At 36.5% G+C, this 21,715-nt stretch overlaps 1 protein-coding gene across 6 annotated transcripts in view; it reads left to right on the top strand.

Moving 5' to 3' along the window:
• PAN3 (poly(A) specific ribonuclease subunit PAN3) overlaps positions 1 to 21,715 on the top strand; it is a 163,061-nt gene that overhangs the window by 131,014 nt on the left and 10,332 nt on the right. For 3 of the 6 annotated variants that reach the window (XM_023208744.3, XM_023208741.3, XM_023208743.3), the window contains 8 exons: positions 3,868 to 4,029; positions 4,247 to 4,363; positions 4,452 to 4,553; positions 8,159 to 8,324; positions 9,433 to 9,523; positions 14,698 to 14,837; positions 17,943 to 18,072; positions 18,835 to 18,899. In XM_023208744.3, coding sequence (XP_023064512.1) covers positions 3,868 to 4,029; positions 4,247 to 4,363; positions 4,452 to 4,553; positions 8,159 to 8,324; positions 9,433 to 9,523; positions 14,698 to 14,837; positions 17,943 to 18,072; positions 18,835 to 18,899 — 973 coding nt within the window. The remainder of the gene's footprint in view (positions 1 to 3,867; positions 4,030 to 4,246; positions 4,364 to 4,451; positions 4,554 to 8,158; positions 8,325 to 9,432; positions 9,524 to 14,697; positions 14,838 to 17,942; positions 18,073 to 18,834; positions 18,900 to 21,715) is intronic. The other 3 variants (XR_002730987.3, XR_002730986.3, XM_023208742.3) reach the window with 2 other exon arrangements.

The raw sequence follows: 21,715 nt of genomic DNA, 5'->3' as shown, positions 1-21,715 counted from the left end.
AAGAAAAAACATGAAAGGCACAAAGACTGGAAAGGAGAAAATAGAACTGCCTTCTATAAATCATGTGACTGCAGATTAGACATTATTTGAAATAACAAACTGTAGAAAATGGCTGGATATAAGATTAATACATCAGTTGCATTTCTGTAGGCCAGTACCCAGTTAACTTCAAAATATAATTAAAAGCAAATGCTGTTTTAAAATGGTTTTGCAATATCAGTATGTAGGAATAAATACAACAAAAGATAGGTAAGATTTCAGCAGGGGAGATTTATTCATTAAGAAGTATTAAATAATATAAAGTGAAATTCTGTAGATTAGTAGAGCTTACTCATGATTAGGAAGACAGAACAAGTAAGATGTCAATTTTTCTAAACTGATATATAGATCCAGTAGAATTCCAGTCAAAGCATAACTTCCAGTCACATCTTTTCATGAAGTATGATAAAATGTATCAAAGAATAAAGGGCCAAGACCATCCAAGGTACTTTGAAGAGTATGGTTGTTATTTATGTTCATATGAAGAATTTGTTTGTGTATTAGGCAAGGAGAGGTTTGATTTGAGTCTACAGTGACTAAAACAACGTGATGATGATGCAGGGTTAGACAGATTAATGGAACAGATTACAGAGAGCCCAGACACGTTCTGTGATAAAGGTGGCAAATCAGTGGGGAAAAGAAAGCATTGGAAAAATGGTTTTTGGTTTTTTAATTAAAAAAATAAACTTTTATTGAGACAGCATCTTGCTCTGTCACCCAGGCCGGAGTACAGTGGTGTGATCACAGCTCACTGCAACCTCCGCCTCCTGGGCTTAAGCATTCCCCCACCTCAGCCTCCCAAGTAGCTGGGACTACAGGTGTACACCACCACACGTGGCTAATTTTTGTGTATTTTGTAGAGAGGGTCTCACCATGTTGCCCAGGCTGGTCTTGAACTTCTGGATGCAAGTGATCTACCTGCCTCAGCCTCCTGAGAGTACTGGGATTACAGGCATGAGCCACTGTGCTTGACCACAAAAAATGGTTTTCTATATTGACAAGATAAAATTGGGTGATTATCTCAAGCCACATTAAAAAGTCAACTTCAAATAGATTAAGAACTTACATGTCTAAAACAGAACTCTAAAACTCCTATTGTAAAATATAAATGAATGTATTTCATCTACTTTTAAAATACTTTAAAAAATAAAAACTAATTTTATCTACATTTGCAGTGATGATAAAATACTTAAAATTTTTTGGTCACATTCTCTTTCGGCTATCCATGAGTACTTTACATCATTCATCAGTATGCACACAATTTTCAACTTAGACATTTTCAAACAAACACCGCCCTGTGTTTCTGACTATCCCTTCATGCTTAACATTTGTTTGCATTATAGTTCAGCCGTTTGACACTTGATCATATAGTTTTTGGCATCATGAATTACAGTTCAGTGAACATATTCATCTACTTAATTTTTTTCTTCTGTAGGAAATATTTTTTTCCTTAGAAGAAATACTTCAAATATTTCTAAACTGATCTGTATATAGATTCAGTGTAATTCAGAAATACTTTTATAATTATTTATACTTTTAAGCATAAAAAATGCACATAATTGATCAATTGATGGTCTTTTAAAAATACATAAAAAAGAAAACAGCTCCAGGCGCAGTGGCTGACACCTGTAGTCCCAGCACTTTGGGAGGCCAAGGTGGGTGGATCACTTGAGGTCAGAAGTTTGAGACCAGCCTGGCGAACATGGCAAAACCCCATTTCTACTAAAAATACAAAAATTAGCCACGTGTGATGGCGCCCACCTGTAATTCCAGCTACTCAGGAGGCTGAGGCACAAGCTTGAATCTGGGAGGTGGAGGTTGCAGTGATATTGTGCCACTGCGCTCCATCCTGAGTGATGGAGTGAGACTCTGTCTACAAAAAAAAGACAGAAAGAAAAATGTAAAGTAGAAGTGGTTTTAAAGTTTAGTACATAGAACCAAATTGCTTTCCAAGGGATATCAGTTAAACACCAGTGATTTGTAAGTTGTAATAATTTACTAGCAACCCCATAGCAAACGAGTGCCTAATATCCTTGGGAATTGCTCTGTTCTTTGTATTTTCATAGTGTATTAGCTCTCAAAGTATGATTCCTTAACCAGAGGCCTCATTTTCATTGACTTTTAGGAACTTGTTAGAATTGTAAGTTCTTGGGTCCCACTTCGGATTGTATCAGAAACTCAGGGAATGGGGCCCAGCAAACTATGTTTTAACTAGGCTTTAGGTGATTGTGACAGGTGCTGACGTTTAAGAACCAGTGTCATCACGAATTGTACTTCTTAAATGGGGACTTCACCTCTTACATGTTTTATATAAATTTGTGTTCTTTATTTTTCTCTAGGCCTCTTGAGGGTAAGAACATATATTTCTTTAGGTTCATTAGTACATAGTAGGTGCTCAGTATATTTTACTGATTTGAAATTCATCCTGTATTAAGTGCTTCTTAATAAATGAAATAGCTGGAAAGCAAAATTTATCATTTGACTTCCTTGTGGACATTATAGTGTTCATTCAAATACAAACTAGGTAAATGCACAAAAGTGTAAGTTACAACTGTATTCACTTGTGTGTATTCTTCCGTTATATTGCTTTTATTTTATTATTTATTTATTTATTTATTTATTTATTTATGAGATAAGGTCTTAAATGTTGCCCAGGCTGAATTCAACTCCTGGGTTCAAGTGATTGTGCTGCCTCCGCCTCCCAAGTAGCTAGGACTGTAGTCACATGCCATGACACATGGCAGTATACTGCCTTTATTTAAGTAGAACATGCCACTTGATGACATTTTAATCATTCTACATTTGTTTTTCATTATGGCCCAAATGCCATGTAGAGATTATGATTATAGAATCAAAAAGTCCTGGGTTTGCATCCTACCTTTCCCTCTCAGCTATGCAATCATTATTATCTTTATTTACGAAATAGGGAATTGTACCTCATGGGATTGTTGTGAGAACTAAGAGATAATGAGCATAAAGTATTTGGAAAATGCAGAGGAAGGATCATTTTGAGGCTGTCTTCTGGAATTAGTTTTCTTAATAGGGTTTCATCTGTGTTTCTTACCAGCCAGAGGTAAAAAATTATCAGTTGTTTTTGTTTGTAGGTTTTTTTTTTTTAACAGATATAATGCAATGTTTTAAAAATAGTATTAAACATGTATATTATAAAACATTTGGCAAATACCAAATAATGTAAAGAAAAGAATAATAATCCTTCCTTTAAAAGGTTACCATTGTTGCCATCTGCTATATTTTCTGCTAGTTAGTTTACCATGGCTGTACTACATGTTGGGTTATCTTCCGTTCACTTAAAATATTGTGAGCATTCCGAAGTCATTCAAGACAGTTAACAAAATGAAAGTATAGGTTGGTGTTCAATTAGAAAACATGATTATAATTGAATCATTAAAAAATACATGTCGTTTTGATTATAAACCTGATAACATGTTTGTTCTATAAAAATTTATCTCTAAGTGATAACTCAAATTGTTTATAAAAATTATTTCTGAGAAACAAATTTGTATTGTGCTATAAAAGGAAATGTTTTTGATTGCATGAACTTTAGTTGTTCTTTGGTTATTTTGTTATATTATAATGCCTATTTTTATTGATACTGAAGCTAGTTTGTCTTATGGAATTGTTATGTTTATTCTGTAATACAAGAGCACATTGTGATATACAAGGCATTTATAGTAAATATGATTTCTTCTATATTTTTGAGAGAGATTTATGAATGTCTGTATTTTCAAGTCGTCGTCTTATGAATTACTCTAGCAGTTCCTACTGATGAATGTCTGTATTTTCAAGTCTTCTTATGAATTACTCTAGCAGTTCCTACAGAGGTTGACAGCTACCATAGCCTATTTCCTCTAGAACCACTGCCACCTCCCAACCGGATACAGAAATCAAGTAATTTTGGGTATATTACATCTTGCTACAAAGCTGTAAATAGCAAAGATGATCTGCCATATTGCCTTCGGAGGATACATGGTAAGGGAGATAAATTATGTTCTTTTATAATCATATCATTGGGGCTAAGATTATTCAAACCTTCTTGAATATATTATTTAACATATGAATGGAAATTTTTTATTTGGAAATTAGTACCTAATGAGCAATGTATAATATGGCATTTTCTTTTCATTTCTGATAGAATATGAAGGAGACGTCAATTAGAGTTTACTGTAGTAGAAAAATTGTCTTTCAGGTTTTCGTCTTGTTAACACAAAGTGCATGGTGTTGGTCGACATGTGGAAGAAAATTCAACACTCAAATATCGTAACCTTGCGCGAAGTATTCACCACTAAAGCATTTGCCGAGCCCTGTGAGTAACTTGTAATTTGTCTTTTTGCTAGTGAGCTTCATTATTTGAAGCCAGCTTTCAGTAATGAGTGTTTGTGTTTTATTTTAAGCTCTTGTGTTTGCATATGATTTCCATGCTGGAGGAGAAACTATGATGAGCAGACACTTTAATGACCCTAATGCTGATGCCTATTTCACCAAGAGAAAGTGGGGTAAGAAAAAGATACAGGCAAACTATATTTTGACTAATGCTTTTGCTCTGTGGAAGAGTAGTTTTCTGCTTTAAAATATGCATATTTTTTCCCTGTTATCATTTAGTTTAAAGACTGTTGCATTTTGTATTAGTCCATTTTCATGCTCCTGATAAAGACATACCCGAGACGGGGCAGTTTACAAAAGAAAAAGGTTTAATGAACTTACAGTTCTTTGTGACTGGGGAGGCCTCACAATCATGGCAGAAGGTGAAAGGCACATCTCACATGGCAGCAGACAAGAAAAGCAAATGAGAGCCAAGTGATGAAAGGGGTTTCCCCTATAAAACCATCAGATCTCATGAGACCTGTTCCCTACCACAAGAACAGTATCGGGGAAACTGCCCCCATGATTCAGTTGTCTCCCTCCGGGTCCCTCCCACAACACCATGAGAATTATGGGAGTTACAATGCAAGTTGAGATTTGGGTGACGCAGCCAAACCATATCACATTTCAAAAATATGTCAAAGAAATGGAGTTGATGGTCAAGAAGTTAGGAAATAATGTATTTTGCATATTTACTAAGATAAGATTTTTGAAGACTCACATAGATATCAGATATTTAAATAACTGGGAATGTGTTAAAATTGTTTTTCTCTTTAAAATGTTTTTCTTTTAAAATTGTAATGCTCTCTTAATAAAGGTGTCTTGAAAAATTCAATAGCTTAGTTAGAAACAGTCTTTATGGCTTCCCTGCCTCAGTGCAACCATTATGAATCTTTTAGTACATTTCTTTCCAGTCTTGCTTTGTTTTGTTTTCATCTCCTTTTGCATTGTTTTGTTTTAACATTTTATATCATATTACATCTTTTCTTTATTATAAGTATTTTCCCTGTAGTTTTTATATTCTCTCAATATAATTTAATGATTCCTACTATGACTATATTGTTCTTTAGGTAATTATTTCCCTAAACAAATGCTTTTGTTTGAAGGTTGGATTCCATGTTACTTAATCTTAATCTAAGGTTTCAAAATATAATTTTAAGTAACTTTTCCTTAAACATGAAATATTTTATTTTTTGCCCCTTTCTAATGTATACTTAAAGAATTGTTTTATCATTGAGATTTTGCAAACAACCAGAATACTTGAATTCTAACAAATGTGTGTTAAAGGGTAAATGATTTCAGAGAAAAATAAATCCATTTTGACATGTTCTATTCATTAATTTATGTATTTGGGAAAGGTCTCAGTCTCGGGGGGGCAAGAAAGAAGCATCACATTATGCTTTTTAATCTTTTTAAGTTTTTCTTGACTTGAAAATTAAAGAGGAGGGGAGAAAGATTTGAGTCCATATTCTAGTATCTTTCAGATTTGCAACTCTCTTTAAAGACTCTAATTATAGACAAAAATAGATTACTTCTGTTTACTTGTTACTTCACTTTTTGCATTCTGACAGTTGAAAAAAGAAAGTTGTGGTTACATGGCTGTTTCACATTTAACATAGAATGTGGTCATTTTTTTCCTTTTGCTATGTCATCTGTAGACACATGCATAATTTTGTGGAAGGGGATGTGGTACAACTTTTCTTATAGATGACTATAGTTGTTGCTCAAATTTATTTTGGTAGTAACACCTGTGAAATGACTGTTGGCTTTAATTTATAACTGTGTTTCTCAACTTAAGCAGTATTGACATGTTGAGCTGGATAATTATTTTTGTGGGGGCTGTCTTGTGCATTTCAGAATGTTTATAGTAGCCTCTTCTTACTGAAGGGCCTGGTTCTGCCTACTGAATGCCAGTGGCAGTCCCCCTCTACCCCAGTTGTAGTGCTGGAAATATCTCCAGATGTTGCCAAATGCTGGAGTGCTTTCTTTTGAGACCCACTCTTTTTTTTTTTTTTTTGAGATGGAGGCTCGCTCTGTCTCGTGGGCTGGAGTGCAGTGACCGGATCTCAGCTCACTGCAAGCTCCGCCTCCCAGGTTTACGCTATTCTCCTGCCTCAGCCTCCCGAGTAGCTGGGACTACAGGCGCCCGCCACCTCGCCCGGCTAGTTTTTTGTATTTTTTTAGTAGAGGCGGGGTTTCACCGTGTTAGCCAGGATGGTCTCGATCTCCTGACCTCGTGATCCGCCCGTCTCGGCCTCCCAAAGTGCTGGGATTACAGGCTTGAGCCACTGCGCCCGGCCGACACCCACTCTTTTATAGCATTCTTTTCCAGTAATTTTTTTATCGTAATTATTCTGTTTTTGGTGTTCACTGATTAATATACTAATGTACTAATGTTTACATTTTCATAGGAAATAGTCCTTTTTTCTAATATTTTAAAGTATTGTTTGAGTAGTCGTAACTTCCCTAACCATACCATACATGCATAAAAGCCTACCATTTTCTTATACTATGTAATTTATTATCTTAGCACAAATGAAAAAAATAGCAACGTATAAGAAATATGTTAATTTAGAAAATGAGAAGAATAGCATACCATATGGAGTTGATACAAGATTCAGAATGAGTCTATATCAGTAAAACAGCTAGAACAGAGTCTGGCAGACAGTAAGCACTATATATATGTTTGCTGTAAAAACTCTGTTTCCTTATTACTACATTTATTAATAGTTTCATTTAAACGATTGATAGTCATTTTTGAGATTGTCTTGGCATTTGTTACCAGTGCCATTTTTTTGAGTCTTCTTATGCATATTTCCAGAGTGTATTATCTTCTGTCCAAATTGAGAGATAATTATTTTTGAATTTTGTATGTGCTGCTTACTGGAAATTTTATTCCAAGCCATAAGTACATATTTGTTATTTATTATAAGTACATAATTAACCATTTAATTATGTTGCTTTTTATAACTGGTTCACACAAGGTTGTTTTACAACAATATGAATATAAGGTCGGCAGGGCGTAGCGGCTCATGCCTGCAATCCCAGCACTGAGGAAGGCTGAGAAATATGGATCATTTGAGCCCAGGAGTTGGAGATCAGCCTGGGCAACATAGCAAAACTGTCTCTACAAAAAAAAGAATATAAGGACATATTCCTTGGAATAATTACAATATCTTGATTAAATTTATGTGTCTCCTTTTCTACTGATTTACAATATATTAACAATGACCTAGAAAATATTATCAAAAACCACTTAATGAGTTGATAGAATACACCTTTGTGATAGAGGGGGCTGAGTGGTATAAGGAAAACAAACATTCAACATAAGCCACACAAGGGACAGCTCTCACATGCCTAAACAATAATACAGGGTAGGATTAGCCAGCCACATTTTAAGTGGAAAATAACCTCTGCAGTTTCTGTTTTTATATTTATTTGGTTAACAATTAAATATAAATTCTTACTTTAAATAATTTTTATTCAGTAATTACGTGGTTACAGAAAAGAGCATTTCAGTGAGAGCCCTGTTGCTGGTAACAATATAAAAGTCATAATCTCGGACAGGAACCTTTGGGCAATAGATTAAACCTAAATTACACAGATACATACACACACATATATAAATTGACATGTGCCATGAGTGTACATGAATTATCTTTGCTAATTTTGGTTTTAATATTTTAGTCTTTTAGATGATTGCTTAACATGTCATTTTTTGGATTTCTTTGCTGTATAGGTCAACATGATGGACCATTGCCCAGGCAACATGCTGGATTATTGCCAGAATCTCTTATTTGGGCATATATTGTCCAACTAAGTTCTGCATTGCGTACCATTCATACAGCAGGTTTGGCATGTCGAGTTATGGATCCAACAAAGATTCTAATAACTGGCAAAACAAGGTACTAGCATTTTGAGTTTTGGTTTCTTTTATTGAGCATCTTACCTTTGACAACTTAGTAAACAAAACATGATTGTTTTAATTCTGCCTTTGCATATATTCCATCCAGAAGAACTTCTATGACTTTGAATTCATTTGTAAGCTTTTTTTAAAAAAAAATGTTGAATTCTGAGTAAAATGCCTGGTTATTAACCAAAAATCTTGGGAAAGGTTAGTGAAGTATATGTGGTTAGGTTTAGGGGAACATCAAAATAGTATCAGCACAACTTTTCTATGTAGCACCATGGTTCACAAATTCTAGCATGAATCAGAATCACCTGGAGGACTTATAAAACACAGCTTGCTGGGCCCTACCCCAAGAGTTTTTCATTCATAAGTCTGCACTGGGGCCTAAGAATTTGCATTTTTAACAAGTTTCTAGATGTTGCCGTTGCTGCTGTTGAGTCACATACTTTAAGAACAGCTAGTACAGTTATCAGTGTTGTCTTCACGTGAGTTTTGAGTTGCTGTAATTTTAAGATTGTCTTGGGCTGCATAGCATAGAGCTATAGATCTGGTACCAAGTTATTTAAGTTCATATCCTGGCTTTAATAGTTACTATTGATATGCCGTTGAACAAGTTACTTCTTCAAATTGTGTTTCGACAACCTTATTAGACAAGTGTACTGCTAACTGCATTCTGCTTATTTATGAGGTTCCCCTCAAAAAGGTATTCAGAGATTTGAATGAGTCATGTAAAATGCTTAGAAGAGTGTCTGGTACATCTTTTGCAAGTGTTAGAAAGCTAACTAGTTCTCTTTTATGAATAACTAATAAACAGCTTGGAATGGTGAAAAGGACACTGACCTGTTAGTCAAGAGATGTGAGTTATAGTTCTGGCTTTGTCCGTTTCTGACTTTTACAGCTGTAGGTTTATCACTTGATATCTCTGAGCCTTAATTTTCCCATTTCCAAAATGGTGGTTGGTGGAGGTGGTGTGGGGTAGGTTGGAAGTTAAACTCAATTCTGAGATCCTTCCTAATATTTTGGGAAATGTTACTTTTCCATGAGTATGCAATTTTAAAAAAACTTATTTTAATTATTTTCTTTAAATTATCTGGTCCTTAAAGGTTGCGAGTAAATTGTGTTGGAGTTTTTGATGTTTTAACATTTGATAACAGTCAAAATAATAATCCATTGGCATTAATGGCCCAGTACCAGGTGAGTAAGAATTAACATGGATATTTACTTGTTTTCCTTTATTAAATACAAATTTTGTTCATTTTAAAGTATTTCAGTGTTTTAAGCCTAGATTTTAGTTTATTTTGGAGTGGTCTCTGTGCACTTTGAACATGTATCTCCCCTCCCCTTCCTCTCTTTTCTTGTCTTCCTTTCCTTTCCCCTATTTATTTCTTTCTCTCTCTTTTCCTTTCTTTTCTTTTGCTTCTGTCTTGCTGTGTCACCTGGGCTGGAGTGCAGTGATGCAGTCAGCTCACTGCAGCTTTTGAACTGGACCCGAGCAATCCACTCACCTCAGCCTCCCATGTAGCTGGGACTACAGATGTGCATTACTGTGCCTGGCTAAAATTTTTTTTATTTTTATTTTTTGTAGAGATGGAGGCTCACTATGTTGCCCAGGCTGGTATTTCTTAACCATTATGATGTATTTAGTGTAGAGCCCTTATAGGTTGGAATAAAGGGAATTCATGACAATGTCAGAGACTCTTTTTTTTTTTTTTGTTAGGCGGAGTTTCACTCTTGTTACCCAGGCTGGAGTGCAATGGCACGATCTCGGCTCACCACATCCTCTGCCTCCCAGGTTCAAGCGTTCTCCTGCCTCAGCCTCCTGAGTAGCTGGGATTACAGGCATGCGCCACCATGCTAATTCTGTATTTTTACTATATAGATGGAGTTTCTCCATGTTGGTGAGGCTGGTCTCGAACTCCCGACCTCAGGTGATCCGCCCACCTCGGCCTCCCAAAGTGCTGGGATTACAGGCACGAGCCACTGTGCCCAACCTCATGACAATGTCAGACTCTTAACTGTTCAAAATGAAAATGTATTTATGTGATTTAGGAAACGTGTCCTAAGCATAGATAGATTAAAACAGACTAGTCAAATGAATGGATTATATTAAATGACACCCTTCTTTTTCACTCCTTTAATTACACCTATTATTTTTACTTTTAGAACACTTGTCTGACTACCAGTCATAAAATTTTAGAAATGTTTTCAGAGGTTTGTTGTTGGATTGCCATTTTCTAAGTAATTTTTAAAATTTAGTCAGAACATGTCACTCACTTCTTACACATTATTAGTATTTGATTATTGTCTGAGTTCATTTTATTAGTGTTGATTTAGGCCTTGTGATGTTTCTTAGCTATTTTGCTGCTGCTTATTTCCTGATTTAAATGATAAAGTATTGAATAATAAGAACGTATTTCTTCAAGCATTAAGAACAGTTGCTTTAGGCCAGATGCGGTGGCTCACACCTGTAATCCCAGCGCTTTGGGAGACTGAGGTGGGCGGATCACTTGAGCTCAGGAGCTCGAGACCAGCCTGGCCAACATGGTGAAACCCCGTCTCTATTAAAATACAAAAATTAGCCAGGTTCGTGATGGCACACACCTGTAGTCCCAGCTGCTTGGGAGGCTAAGGCAGGAGAATCACTTGAACCTGCGAGGCGGAGGTTGCAGTGAGTCAAGATCGTTCCACTGCACTTCCGCCTAGGTAACATAGCGAGACTCCATCTCAGAGAAAGAATAGTTGCATTTGCCTTGATTACTCCGCAGTAACAAAACTAAAGTAAATAGGTTATTCAGTTTGTATTGGAATGCTTCACATTAGGATAGGCAGCTGTGATTTTAAGACAATTTTAGTTCTTTGTGTATAAGAAGTTTTTGGGTTTTTTGAACATTTATTAACTTACAAAGGTTTGCTCTAAGGCATAATTTCTTAATTACATGGAGAAACACCTTATTGTTCTTCTCTTTTCAACTTATTTTGTTTAAAATTTTAGAAGAAGATTTTAATTCACTGATAGAATTTTAGAACAAAAAGGATAAAATGAGAAGTAGAGCCTAATCACTGTTTAGTATTTCAGTTCACGCATAAATCTCTTTTGCTGGTAAACCACAGACAGTGCAGTCCCAAAGACTTGCAGGCACTCATTACATTCAGTTGTTTGCCGACGTTTCACATCCTCCTTCCCCTCTGCTTGTGCCCATCTAACCTCAGCAGCAGCCAAGCTCTTCTGGTTGATAGCAACATCTAGTGGGCAATACGGGGAGGAATGTGATTAGTTCTTTCTTTTCCCCCAACAGCAGCATTGTGTTCTTCTGCCTGAGGGCATTTGCTGCCTCTTTCTTATCTGGAGATGTTGTTTCTTAGCTACTGTCATTCTTATCTTCTTATACTTAGTGCCTAACTGGTTGGCTCTGATTAATTTTTCTTTATGACCTTTATGCTTCCAAAAGTGACAGACAATATTGACTTTTAAAATGTTAGCGATTATATACACTTGGATATACATCCAAGCAGATAATATTAAATTTTTGAAGGAAAATTACACATTTTTAGAGCAGTACCATCATCTTCTAATGTAAGTATCTAGAAACCCCTGTCTGCATTAAAAACAAAAACAAAACTGCACATGCTCCTCATTCTTTTCTCAATAGGGTTCCTTTTCAGGTATGTTATGGGTTGTGTAGTTACCTTGAAAAACAAAACTTTTCATAAGAAAAAAAATCTCTTGAGTTCCAAACAACCAAGTTTATGTAAGCATTTAGGGTAACTTATTAATATTTGTAAGTCAGGAGATGCCTTCATTCATAAAATCAGGCAACCTTCAATTAATTATCACCTCTTTATTTTTTTCAACATTGAAGGATATATATCAGGCTTTCTTTTTTTGGATATATATGTGTAGCTGATTTTTTTTATATAGTTTATTATAGTAAGATATAGGAAAGAATTAAAGATAGTTCCAAAGGGGGAGTGTGATTTTACAGAGAAGAGGATACATGAGGAGTGCATTGTTTCTTGTAGTATATTTTTCATAGTCTGTTTCAGACACGTGAATAGAGACTGACTTTGAGTAAAATGGACATAAGTAGAGCCATAGATAGAATCAGAAAAAGAAATCAAGAAGTCAAGAATCAGGAAGAAACTGAAAATCAGTTGGGGGGCAAATCTCCTGAATTCAACAAATGGGGGGAAAACCAGATGGAGGTAAGAAGCAAAATAACAAGTGGAAAATTATTTAGCTGAGAAATAAGGAAAGGAGAGTTACTGAGTTTTATGGTGTGAAACTCTCTTAATTAAGATTTTATTAACTTCTTTTGTTTAAAAAAAACCTCTAATTTAATCTGGACTGTGTCACAGGTGTACTTTATTTCTAAAAGCGGATGTTCTCACCTTGAGTCTGCTTTAGAGAGGTGGTGGGATGTACTGAAAATCAGATGTTCTTATTTTTTAAACCCATCTGGTTCTTCAGCTCTCTTGGACCATTTTGGTTTTCTGTCTCGTATTAGAGAATAATGGAATATTCTGGGAGGGAGGCTTAATACAGCATCAGTTCAGGGTGGAACAAACTGAAAATTCTGCTGCTCGAAGAGTTGGAAGACTGGGTGTTGGTATCTGCTACTCAGACACGTGATAAACAGCCACAATCTTTGCTGTGCTTTGCTGGATACTTTGGATTGAATTGCCCTTAGAAATTTATAGTTGGCATTTACATGCACTGATTTCTTTTGGCTGAGATTTCTATAATTTCATGAATATAACTTGTAATGTTTTACTTGATCTAAAGTGTGATTGAGAGGCGTTCTTTTTGGAGTTCATCACAGTATCCTCCGGCGAACAGAAATGATGGTAACAGTAATAGTACTCCTTCCCATGCCAGCTTCCCTCCTGCCATTCTGGTCTCCTGACTCTTCCACCAGTGAAGTTTACAAAGTTTTCTGGCATGAATCTTTGGATCTTTTCTAACAGATTCGAAATAGTTTATCTACCTAATCAGTCTGTCTCCTTATCTCCTGTTCAGTGTCAGATTCACAAATGATAGTTTTGGATAAATTTTTTAGTATGAACTTTTAAATGTTATTTTAGTAATGGAGTTTAATGTTAAAATTTACTCATTATTTGGGTAGGGTGTTGTTAAGGATAACCATATAATGCTAGAATTTCACTAATGATTGCCTTAAAGTTACAAATATTCCAACAAACCAGTGGTTCTCAATCCTGGCTGCATATCACGATCATTTGTGGAAGCTTAGAAAAATACCAATACCTAGATTTTGATTCCAGACTGATTATGCCAAAATTGAGACGAGGGGATGGCTACTAGATGATTTTGGTTTTGTTTTTAAACTCCTCAAGTGATGATAATGTACAGCTAGGCTTGAAAATTCCTTATAATAAACTAACGCTCAGTAAATGAACATGTGTCTAATAATTTAGATGAGTTCTCAGATTTTAAGGATCTGCAAATATCTGTTGTAGAAGTTGCTTCAGGTGGTTTCATGTTCATTCTGAAGTACTGCATTCTCTCAGGCATGTAGTTGTTGATAGCTTCCTACAGATCAGGGCCACTTGGGATGACCATACTGTTTCCTGGAGTTATAATAGGTGATAAAGGACTTAATTCAGACAGCTGTCTTTTGAAAATCCTTTTAGAAGGAAAGCCTCATAATGGTAAATCTTGAGTGGGAGAGGTTTTAGGAAAGCAGCTGGTGGTTCCAGAGCTTAAAGATCTGTTGTAGTGTGAGTAAAAATAGTCTATTTGGACACAAAGATAGATGGGATGTCATTCATTGAGGTTTGCAGCATTTTTGATGTTCTAGAGAATTTGCTCTAAAATCTGGTTAATGCTAATGTTTGTAACAGGATAACTTTTCTTCAGATAATCCTTCACCTTCACACTATATTCTGGGAGTTACAGAAAATGATAAAAGTGTGTATCTTAAGTTATAGTGGTCGTAGCAAATCAAATGTATAGTAACCTTAAATTTGTTGTAATAGAGAAGAATATTAGCTCTATTTAAATAAGAAAATGTTAGAAAGAAAAACTTTTAAAAATGGCAATTTGTAGTTGGCATGGGAATTGCTTAAAGTCTCTTAAAGCGTGGACCTAGAACTACCTTCATCAGAATTACCTGGGTGCTTTAAAAATGCTGAGCCATTTTCTGGACCCACCCAGCGAGAATATCTGGTGGAGAGGCTCAGAAGTCGTGTTTTTAATAAGCTCCAGGTTATTCTGAGGAGCACCGCTGTTTGAGAACCCTGCCTGCAGCTTGTGTATAATGATATTTTTTCCATTTAGGCAGTGGTGTCAGTGTATGAAATGAGTACCTATGAAATGAAAATTAAAAGTTATGTTTATTCTTTCATGTCAGCAAGCAGATCTGATATCATTAGGAAAAGTTGTGTTGGCTTTGGCTTGCAACTCTTTGGCAGGAATTCAGCGAGAGAATTTACAGAAAGCCATGGAACTGGTGACAGTCAACTATTCCTCTGACCTGAAGAATCTGATTTTGTAAGTTTTAATATATGATAAATTGTATAGAATGATTATTTGCGATAAGAGCTTTTTTTGTTTTAAGTGATTGTTTTGGTTCCCACTATTTAAAACCAAACAAAACAGAAACTTTCTTTATTTTTATTGCAAAATAAATATTTCTTAGATAAATTGATAAACCAATGTGTTTAAATTAGTTATTGATGTTTTAAACATTTGGTCAAGGTTACCCAGTAGAAGTTTGTTGGTATCCACTAGCTACATGTGACCTTTTACATTGATACTAATTGAAATTTAAAGTTTACTTCTTCAGTTACACTAGTCACATTTCAAGAGCTCAGCAGCCACATGTAATTACTGGCTGACATAATTGGATAGCACAGACATAGAACATTTACCTCCTCTTGGAGTTCTGTTGGATAGTGCTGCTCTAGAGAGTGAGAGCCGTCATGAATAAGCCTCAGGTGCAATCCAGTCATGTACTCTGGCCAAAACACCCATTCAGGAAAGCATTTGTGTGGAGACCCCCATGCTTATACTCCAGTGTCTTAAGATTCCAGATAATCCTTGAGTATGGAGTTGAGATCAATTTGGCTTCAGAGAAACCCGTTGTGGACTACTGTCACCATAGAAGGACTTCTCCCTAAGATATAGCTACTACTGAGAGATCCCAGAGGGTGGGCAACCACAACCTTGATTACAGTTTTGAGCTGTACTGGAGAAGAGGTGCTAATCAACAGTCTCTTTTAGCTTACAGCTGCCCCTTCTGATCTTTCTGTGTAGCCCTGGATGATCCAGTTTCTTTTTGGACCAGCCCTGGGGTATGAATTGGGGGATGGAGGGTGGGATTGCCCACCTGTTGTTTGTTACACTGGCATAAATGTCCTGCTTGTGACAGCACTAGAAGCCAGTGGTTGTCTGGATCCTATTCATAATCAAATTCAAATACGATGATTTATCTTTTCAATAAAAATACTTGTTTTATTTATGATCACAACAGTGATTCCTAGCCTTAGTTTGCAGATACCTAGGATGCCTCAAATAATTTCAGGTTATAATCTCTAAATTTTCCTTTTTAAAAAAGTGGGGATAGAGGACATAAAAATAATCAATTAGCCATATGTTAATAATTATTGAAACTGGGTGATGATACATGGAGATTCATTATATTACTATTCTAGTATTATAAATGTTCGAAATTTTCTTTAATAAAAAAAGGATAAACAAAAAAGCCATACTTTAATAATAACCACAAACTAAAATTGATGGAGTGATTAAACCATGTATCAGGCCCTTTCAAACTGCTTGATGGGAATTAATTTTTTTAATTCTCCCAATAACCCTATAAATTAGATACCATTATTAGTCCCATTTTAGAGATACAAAACTGAGCCACAGAGATCAAATAACTTGCCAAAGTCACATAGCCTGTAGTAACATTAAATATGATTAGCAGGGTACAAATATGTCCATAATTACAGATGAATTGCTAAGATACAGTTTATTCACATGGGTGTAACTATTCATTTATCCAAAAAAAGAATGACTACTATATGCCAAATACAGGATACTTTGAATGAGGTGAACAAAATTCCCATCTCCTGGAGCTTACACCCTAATGGGAATAAAGAGTAAATAAACATAAAAACCAGTGAGATATTTTCAGGTAGTGATAAGACCTATGAAGAAAATAAGAGAATTATAAGCAGAAGAGTGAAGGAGTAGGAGACTGCTTTCATGAGATAGGGCAAGAATGGCTTACCTGTAGAATAAGCGGCAATAGATGATTGAGAATCTTTGTGTTCTAACAGGGTAGCCCTTGAAATATGTAGTATTTTCTTCCACTGTTCTAATGATAGAAGAAATTTAGCTAGTTCCTTCTGCTGTATGTTACTGCATTTCTCAGAAATGAGTATGTCATGATACCTTGTAAATTAGGTTTTAGAGCAGAGGACAGCTTCTTAAAAAGTCAGGCTCATTCAATTTAGCAAAATTGAAAACCCAGTTTTAGTTTTGAAAATTAATCTTTGAAGAGCAGCAGGAAAAACTCCACACCCCTCACCCACCCCCTTTTAGTCCTCTCAAAAAAGTTTCTAAAAAATCTTTTCTTTTTTGGCTGGGTGCGGTGGCTCACGCCTGTAGTCCCAGTGCTTTGGGAGGCCAAGGCAGGCAGATCATGAGGTCAAGAGATCGAGACCATCCTGGCCAACATGGTGAAACCCCGTCTCTACTAAAAATACAAAAATTAGCTGGGCTTGGTGGCACGGGCCTGTAGTCCCAGGTACTCAGGAGGCTGAGGCAGGAGAATCGCTTGAACTTGGGAGGCGGATGTTGCAGTGAGCCGAGATCACGTTGCTGCACTCCATCCTGGCAATAGAACAAGACTCTGTCACACACACACACACACACACAGACACACACACACACGCACACACTCTCACACACAAAACTTTTCTTTTTCTTAATTTATTTTTGTTTTTTGTTTGTTTCCTTTTTTTTTTTTTGAGATGGAGTTTCGCTTTGTTGCCCAGGCTGGAGGGCGTTGGTGCCATTTCGGCTCACTGCAACCTCTGCCTCCCGGGTTCAACTGATTCTCCTGCCTCAGCTTCCTGAGTAGCCGGGACTACAGGCGCCTGCCACTATGCCCAGCTAATTTTGTGTTTTTAGTAGAGACAGGGTTTCGCCCTGTTGGCCAGGCTAGTCTTAAACTCCTGACCTCAAGTGATCCACCTGTCTTGGCCTCCCAAAGTGCTGGGATTACAAGTGTGAACCACTGCACCTGACCTGTAACACTCTTTTCATTTAGCACTTTTGTAAAGGAGGGTTTGAGAATAGAAATGGGTAAGTGAAACCCTACTTCACTTTTCCTTCTCATTTCCATAGTAGTGAAAATGTAGAGAAGAGACATGTTTACTGTTTCTCCATTGGCTCTTACAATTTTCCAGAGGAATGAAATGTAATATTTAAGCTTTAAGAATGAGCTTGACTTGCATGAATTAAAATGTTTTCAAAATTTTGTGTGCTAAGATGATGGCCGCTGAAACAGTTATGTGTTTGTGGATTATCTTGTTTTTTAAAATTGCGTGTTGGACATTCAAGTAATTCCTTTTTTATCTTGGGTAGGTATTTGTTGACTGACCAAAACAGGATGCGAAGTGTAAATGACATCATGCCCATGATTGGTGCTCGATTTTATACTCAACTGGATGCTGCTCAAATGAGAAATGATGTCATAGAGGAAGACCTTGCAAAGGTAAAGAGTGTAACTTTTTTTTTGTTGTTGTTGTTTTTGAGACAGAGTCTTGCTTTGTCACCCAGGCTGGAGTGCAGTGGTGCTATTTCGGCTCACTGCAACCTCCACCTCCCGGGTTCAAGTGATTCTCCTGCCTCAGCCTCCCAAGTAGCTGGGATTACAGGTGCACACCACCACACCCAGCTAATTTTTGTATTTTTTGTAGAGGCTGGGTTTCACCATGTTGACCAGGCTAGTCTCCAGCTCCTGAGCTCAAGTGATCCGCCTGCCTCAGCCTCCCAAAGTGCTGGGATTATAGGCGTGAGCCTGGACAGTAAAGAGTGTAATTAAAAGAATGTACACACAACTTGCATCTGTGTATATAAATATACACAAAATAATCATTGTACTAAATATAATGTCTTATTTGCTAAGATTGCAGATATTTTTGTCGGCACTGAATGTGTGGTATTTTAATTTCTTATGTCCTCTGACACTGTTCTTTTCATTCATGGCTTAGCTACAGTCATGTGACAAAAATCTTGGTTTTTCATGTGAGTTACTTTTCCAGTTCCTATGGACAGTACCATAATCTTCTTGAGTACCATTATGAAATGCAATGGACATACTGTGTTTATTTAAAAGTATAACCAAAAGTTGGGGGTGTTAGGATTTATCGTTTAAAGGTAATATTGGTACAGGTTACCAGTTTTTGTAAATTTTGGCTTTTATGTTCAGTTATCTGGAACATTAACATTTTTCTCTTTTTAAAATGTTTTATAGGAGGTTCAAAATGGAAGACTGTTTAGGCTCCTAGCAAAATTGGGAACAATCAATGAGAGGCCGGAGTAAGGATTTACAGTATTTTACAATATATTTTTAATCGAGAGCATTATTTTGCATAATAATAAGTATGCCTGGTTTTATTTGGGAAGAGAGAAAATTCTTACGTGAAGTGACCTTAAGTTTGTGTTAGCTGTTAAGGTGCTATTTTTACAACAGCCTAGGTGTGGCTGTCCTTATGAATTTTACACACATGTATACTTACAGAAAATATGCTGCGTTAGAAATCTCTTGTGGTTTGCACGTGAGGGCACATTTTATGACTAACACTACCTCTACCGTATCTTCTTTTTGAGGAAGAAGTTTCATATCAGTTTACCCTGGTCAATTTAAATACTTGAGAAATGTCTAATTTTTGCTTGCCTCTCACCTTCTATTGAAGTACACTTTTTTTTTTTTTTTTTTTTTGAGACAGAGTCTCCCTCTGTCGCCAGGCTGGAGTGCAATGGCACAATCTCGGCTGACTGCAACCTCTGCCTCCCAGGTTCAAGTGATTCTCCTGCCGCAGCCTCCCGAGTAGCTGGGACTACAGGTGCACACCACCATACCCAGCTAAGTTTTGTATTTTTAGTAGAGATGGGGTTTCACCATGTTGGCCAGGATGGTCTTGAACTCCTGACCTCAGGTAATCCACCCACCTTGGCCTCCCAAAGTGCTGGGATTACAGGCGTGAGTCCCACGCTTGGCCTGAAGTACACTTTTTTTAGCCATCATATCAGTGGCATTGGAAAGGCGTTACCTTTTACACTATTTGTCACTTAGTTCCACCTCATTTGTAAGTTAATGTTAACCATATATACACAAGCAGAGTTGATGTTTGTACTACATAACTGTCAAAGACAGGTAGAATAGAATTTGCAATCATTATGACTATAGTGTAAGTTACATTTCAGGATTGTTTGATTTGTTAATAGAGATAGGTGAGAGATAAATACTACTACTTGAGGGATTTTTTTTTTAAACCATGAAATTGAAGTCCATTTGCTTTTCTTCAAAGTCAAAAGGCTCATTTAATGTTTTCCCTAATAATTTTTCTAAACGAAGAGAACATAATATATGTTAAACCATTTTTAATAAACTCTTTTGGCTGTTTCTTCTAGCGTTTATCTCTTTACTTTAAAGTGTATGTTTATAGTTCTATTCTTGATTTCCCCCCCAATCTATAATTCAGGTAATGACTCATCCTCTTCCCTACACACGTGCACATGTGTGCACACACACACACACATGCACACATGAGTTGAATTCTGTATTTAGTGTTACAAAACACCTTTCCATATGGTCAAAAAAAGATAATGTATCAGTTCCTTTTTTTCCCTCTCACCTAGAGAATTGGCTGTAGATCCTCCACCCTTCCTGTTCCTAGCTGGGCTGGTTACGCTTTAGGCCTGCACATGCTTACACTTTAGAACTGTAACTTCCCGTCACTATTAGCTGGGAATTCTCATTATCTCTCTGTGTTGGATACCCTGGTTTCTTGCTTTTTTTCTTTGTTTATTTTTTTATTTTTTTTGGACTTAGTGGAGCATGTCCTTGTAGCTTCCTGAAAAAGGTGAGTTTAGTCTTGCAAATTTGAAAATGGCATTATTCTACTTTCACACATTATTGATACTGTGAATGCATATAAAATTCTAGATTGTCCTCAGGAAATGTTATCTTTTTTTTTTTTTGAGAGGAAATCTCTCTGTATCCCCCAGGCTGGAGTGCAATGGGGCGATCTCGGCTCTCTGGAACCTCCGCCTCCCAGGTTCAAGCGATTCTCCTGCCTGAGCTTCCTGTGTAGCTGGGATTACAGGCGCACACCACGATGCCCAGCTAATTTTTGTATTTTTGGTAGAGACGGGGTTTCACCGTGTTGTCCAGGCTGGTCTTGAACTTCTGACCTCAGGTGATCCATCTGCCTCTGCCTCCCAGAGTGCTAGGATTACAGGCATGAGCCACTGCGCCCAGCCAAGAAATTATTCTTATTAATTAAATATTTAAAATAGATTGTCTATGAATAAAGTAAAAAGTAGGAAAAGTTTGCAGTGAAAACTGTAGAAGTCTCTCTTTCATACCTGACATCCCCAGTATCTATTCCCAGTTGCCCCCATCCATCTATATTTTTAGTTTCTTCTGTATTATTCCAGAGTTACAAATACAACTATATATTCTTAACCCCTCCCTCTTTAAATATATAAAAATTGTAAACCATATACAGTGTATTTTGTCATAACTGTGTATTTTAGAAATCTTTATATATGTTTAGTATATGCCAAGCACTATTCAAAATAGTTTACAAATATGACCTAGCTTATTCCTCATAACAACCCTGTGATGGAGTTACCATGCTATTCCTATTTAACAGAGTAACTGCAGCATAGAGAGGTTAAATAACTTAAACAAAGATTGCATAATTAATAAGTATATGATCCAGGACTCTAGTCTAGACAGTATGGTTCCAGAGTGTGTGCTCGTATCCACTGTGTTGTGTGTCTCCTCACACTTTATGGCCTGATAGTAGTATATCCTGCGGATATATTATAGTATATTTCCCCAGTTCCTTATGGGTGGGCATTTGGGCTGTTTTCAGCCCTTTGCTAGGGTGGGCAATACTGCAGGGACTAACTTCTGCATACTTAATCTTATATATATGTAAATATGGGCCAATTGTGATTGCTAGGTCAGTCGGTACGTCACAATAATTTCATAACTATTGGAGAATAGTTTACCTGTGTGTAATTCATGAGACTGCCTCACCAAAATACTTTTTTCAAACCCTTAGATTGTAGTCAACCTTGTAGGTGAGAAATTGAATTTAAATGCAGTTTTATGTTCTATT

The sequence above is a fragment of the Piliocolobus tephrosceles genome, chromosome X (assembly GCF_002776525.5).
Source record: "Piliocolobus tephrosceles isolate RC106 chromosome X, ASM277652v3, whole genome shotgun sequence".
Lineage (NCBI taxonomy): Eukaryota > Metazoa > Chordata > Mammalia > Primates > Cercopithecidae > Piliocolobus > Piliocolobus tephrosceles.
Note: the sequence above shows the minus strand (reverse complement) of the source record. Positions and strands in the feature narration are given on the sequence as shown.